General features: G+C 40.5%; 1 protein-coding gene across 1 annotated transcript in view; it reads left to right on the top strand.

Moving 5' to 3' along the window:
• Nucleotides 1–4,230, top strand: part of LOC103129545 (alpha-tectorin-like) — a gene marked incomplete at its 3' end in the record, with an annotated part of 13,058 nt that overhangs the window by 501 nt on the left and 8,327 nt on the right. Inside the window, exons 2-9 of the mRNA XM_016665183.1 lie at nt 444–683; nt 1,558–1,696; nt 1,816–2,094; nt 2,203–2,298; nt 2,416–2,581; nt 2,999–3,399; nt 3,489–4,065; nt 4,144–4,229. Of these exons, the coding sequence (XP_016520669.1) occupies nt 444–683; nt 1,558–1,696; nt 1,816–2,094; nt 2,203–2,298; nt 2,416–2,581; nt 2,999–3,399; nt 3,489–4,065; nt 4,144–4,229 (1,984 nt within the window). The remainder of the gene's footprint in view (nt 1–443; nt 684–1,557; nt 1,697–1,815; nt 2,095–2,202; nt 2,299–2,415; nt 2,582–2,998; nt 3,400–3,488; nt 4,066–4,143; nt 4,230) is intronic.

The following is a 4,230-nucleotide window of genomic DNA, read 5'->3' as shown; positions in this document are numbered from 1 at the left end:
AACAACAACCACTGCAGCTACAACCACAACTCCAACCACTGTAGCTCCAACCACAACCACAACTCCAACCACTGTAGCTCCAACCACAACCACTGCAGCTCCAATCCCAGCAGCTCCAACCACAACCATTGCAGCTACAACCACAACTCCAACCACTGTAGCTCCAACCACAACCACAACTCCAACCACTGCAGCTCCAACCACAACCACTGCAGCTCCAATCCCAGCAGCTCCAACCACAACCATTGCAGTTACAACCACAACTCCAACCACTGTAGCTCCAACCACAACCACAGCCACTCCAATCCCAGCAGCTCCAACCACAACCACAACAGCTCCAACCACCACAACAACCACCACCACCACTGCAGCTCCAATTCCAGCAGTTGCAACTACAACCACTGCAGCTACAACAACCACCACCACCACCACCACCACTGTAGCTCCAACCACAACCACTGCAACTACAACAACCACCACCACTGCAGCTCCAATCCCAGCAGATCTAACAACAACCACAACAGCTACAACCACAACGCCAACCACTGTAGCTCCAATCCCAGCAGATCCAACAACAACCACAACAGCTACAACAACCACCACCACTGTAGCTCCATCTACAACCACTTCAGCTCCAATCCCAGCAGCTCCAACCACTGTAGCTCCAACCACAACTCGTCAAAGTAAGCTTAAATTTGAGACCTATTCTCGGAATTCATCATGAGATTTTTTTTTCTTTTTGAATTAATTGATGTATAAGTATACATGACATTGTGAAACTTTAGTTACACCAATGAATGTAATGGCTTGATCCTTACATCATAATTTCATATTTAGTGATCTTTTTATAGCTCAAGTGACAACTCATAATCGAGGCAAGCTTAAATTTTAGACTTATTCTCCTTTGCCTGTAGCTATTATTTTTTCATTATTTATTTAATTTTTCTTTAATTGATACAAACATGTTAGTCATTTAAATAAAAATGAAGAGTCTAAGTCTTGTCACACAAAATCAGGTCTTACTGAAACTGACATTTTCATCTTAATTTCATGATCAATAATTTCTGTGTTTTTACAACTGGAGTAAAGCTTAAAGTTTAAAGCTATGCTTTGACTCTAAATATACTTTTTATTAATTGCTTTTATTAAATGACGTACTGCTAGGTTGGCAAACTTGTATATTATAAAAATAATTGTAATTGCAGTTAAAATAATGTTTTCAAGCCTTGCCACACACAAAACAGCTTTTTTTATTGACAGTTTTTTCTGTCTGCTCTTACTGTTTCAACAGAAGGCAAAATATTGTTTAACAGATTAAGAAGTTACTGTTTTGAAACTAGGGCAGTTACATAAAAAAATTAATGTAATGGTCTAAAAATGAATGTAATGGTCTAAACATTTAAATTCACATCAAATAGGTTTTATTTCTGACAGTTATCTTGGCTTAAGTGACGCAAAGTATTCATATAACCTTGTACTCTATGTCTAGATAAAGAAACTGTTACAACATTGACACTTTTAGATAGATTTTATCTAAAAAGTGTCTAATTTAATCAGGTGCTCTCTCTCGTATTTTGCAGGACCCCTCTACCCACTTGAAGGAACAAAAAGCTCTCGATCAGACGATGGAAGCTCACCTAGAATTTCACTCCTACGAACCTTCAACTATTTTGGGCAGTCTTACTCTCAGATTTACGTATGTTACCTGACTTCATGTACTTTCATTCACTTTCCAAATTATCGTAATCCTCAAGACAAAATGTAAATATATAAGTGTATAAATAGTGATACCTAACGTATAGCTCTTTTTCTCAGGTGAACCAGAATGGACATCTGACCTTTGATTATCCATGGTCAAGTTTTTCTCCTCAACGTTTTCCAATGTATGGAACCAGAGACGTCATTGCTCCGTTCTGGACTGATTTAGACAACAGAGAGAATGGTGAAATCTACTATGTTCAGTACACCAACGGCTCTCTTCTCCAACAAGTTACACAAGACATCAATGCGTACTTCCCAGCTCTTAACTTTCAGGCCAGCTGGGTCTTTATAGCAACATGGCATGAAGTTGCCTATTTTCCAACAACTGGAACAGTAAGTGATCTATATTTAACTTCTGAAATGTATTAGATGTACAAATACAAAAAGATAGCCTTTGGTTAATCTGCAAATTAATTCTCAATAAACACATATTTTTCCCAGCAAACAACCTTTCAAGCAGTCTTGACTACTGATGGCCATTATTCATTTGTGCTGATGAATTATGGGTCAATAGCCTCCACATCAAGATCTGTACAGGTTAGACACATTCTAATGAATACATGTATATGTTTTATTTTCCTTCTCTTTGTCCCAGCAAATATGCATTTCTATGAAACATGAAAAAAAACTTACTTAAGCATATGTATTTTCCAGGCTGGATATGATACAATCAATTCCCCTCACCACTTCACCATCCCTGGATCATTCTCTAGTATCGCCACTGGACCTAATTCAGCCTTTAGTCTCAACAGCAACGTCAACGTACCCGGTCGCTGGGCATTTCGAGTAGATCATGGTTCAAGAGGCTGTACTTTTAATGGTAGGAGCACAAATTCACCAATAAATGCTGAATTTAACATTTTTATAAATTGCTCTATAACAATTTGCAAGTTTCATGGAAATAAGGGAAAACTCCAATCTGTGAATCATGGTATAACAATAGGGTTATTAAGAGTACTGAACCCTAAACAGTTCTTCAGTTAGTTTAATTCTTCCTCTGTAAATACTTAATTTCTTAGATTACAGATGTCAAACTTCAGGCCTCGAGGGCTGGTGTCCTGCAACTTTTAGATGTGTCTTGACACAATTCAATCAAATAATTAGATAATTAGCAGGACTCTGGAGAACTTTTGGCACCTATGTTTTAGGTCATTCTAACTGTGATGTCAGAAACACCACAAACTAATTCATCATTACAGCAGCCTTGAAATGGCTCTTGTTCTTTCCTTGTTTAAAGGTCAGCCTGTTCAACTTGGTGACTCTTTCTGGAGTGACAGCACCTGTGCACAGAAGTGCACCTGCACCAGCGCAGGGCTGCAATGCTCCAGCAATCCCTGTTCCTTTTCCCAAATCTGTCGGCCAGCTGCCTTTCAGTACTCCTGCCAGACAGTGCAAAGACGAACCTGCACCGTCAGTGGAGATCCACATTACTACACCTTTGACAACTCAGTGTTTCACTTTCAAGGCACATGCACTTACGTTCTGTCAGAGCAGTGTCAGAACGGACTGCCCTACTATAGAGTGGAGGGGAAGAACGGGCATCAGGGGAGCACACGTGTTTCATGGACACAACTGGTCAAAGTCTTTGTCCATGATGAAACTATTGAGCTTGTTAAAAGAGATCAGAGTCAGGCCAAGGTAACAGGACCTTTTTATGTTCTGTAATATAGACCCTGCATTTTGTGTTTTGTCTATATTTGTAACTATTTTTGTTGTCATGCCTACAGGTCAATGGAAGCTTTGTAACAGTTCCGTTTTCCCTCAGAAACGGCTCTATCCAGGTTTATCAGTCAGGTTTCTCTGTGATCGTCAGCACTGACTTTGGTCTGATGGTGTCTTATGACAAGTACTTATATGTCCGGATCAGTTTGCCCTACACTTACCAAAATAGCACATGTGGGTTCTGTGGAAACTTCAACAATCACCCTGAAGATGATTTTCGAACCCGTCAAGGTGAAGTGGTGAGCTCTGATGTGGTTTTTGCCAACAGCTGGAAAGCATCTGGTGATGATGAGCCTGGTTGTGACCCTCAGTGTGAAGGTCTGGCCTGTGCTGGCTGCACAGAATCTGAGGCAACACTATACAGAAACTCTGCTCACTGTGGTATTCTGGAGAACAGCACAGGACCGTTTGCTGCATGTCATCAACAACTCCCTCCAGGATTTTTTGTGGATAGCTGTGTGTATGATCTCTGCGTTGGCAGAGGGTATCAGCCCATTCTGTGCCAAGCCCTAAATGTCTACTCAAGTCAGTGTCAACAAAATAGGATCCAGCCTCAAAGCTGGAGGCGTCCTGGCTTCTGTGGTATGTCTGCCAGTCTCAATTTTAAAATTAAGGCTGTTAAATATTCAAAGTTTGAGAATAAATGTTTCTTGTGTTTAGAAATCCCCTGCCCAGCCAATAGCCACTTTGAGGCCCAGGGTACAGGATGTCCATCTACATGTGTCAACCCCAATTCCACCTACAACT

This window comes from Poecilia formosa, unplaced genomic scaffold (assembly GCF_000485575.1).
Source record: "Poecilia formosa unplaced genomic scaffold, Poecilia_formosa-5.1.2 Scaffold555, whole genome shotgun sequence".
Classification (NCBI taxonomy): Eukaryota; Metazoa; Chordata; class Actinopteri; order Cyprinodontiformes; family Poeciliidae; genus Poecilia; species Poecilia formosa.
The sequence above is the reverse complement of the archived record's forward strand: the minus strand, read 5'-3'. Positions and strand labels throughout refer to the sequence as shown.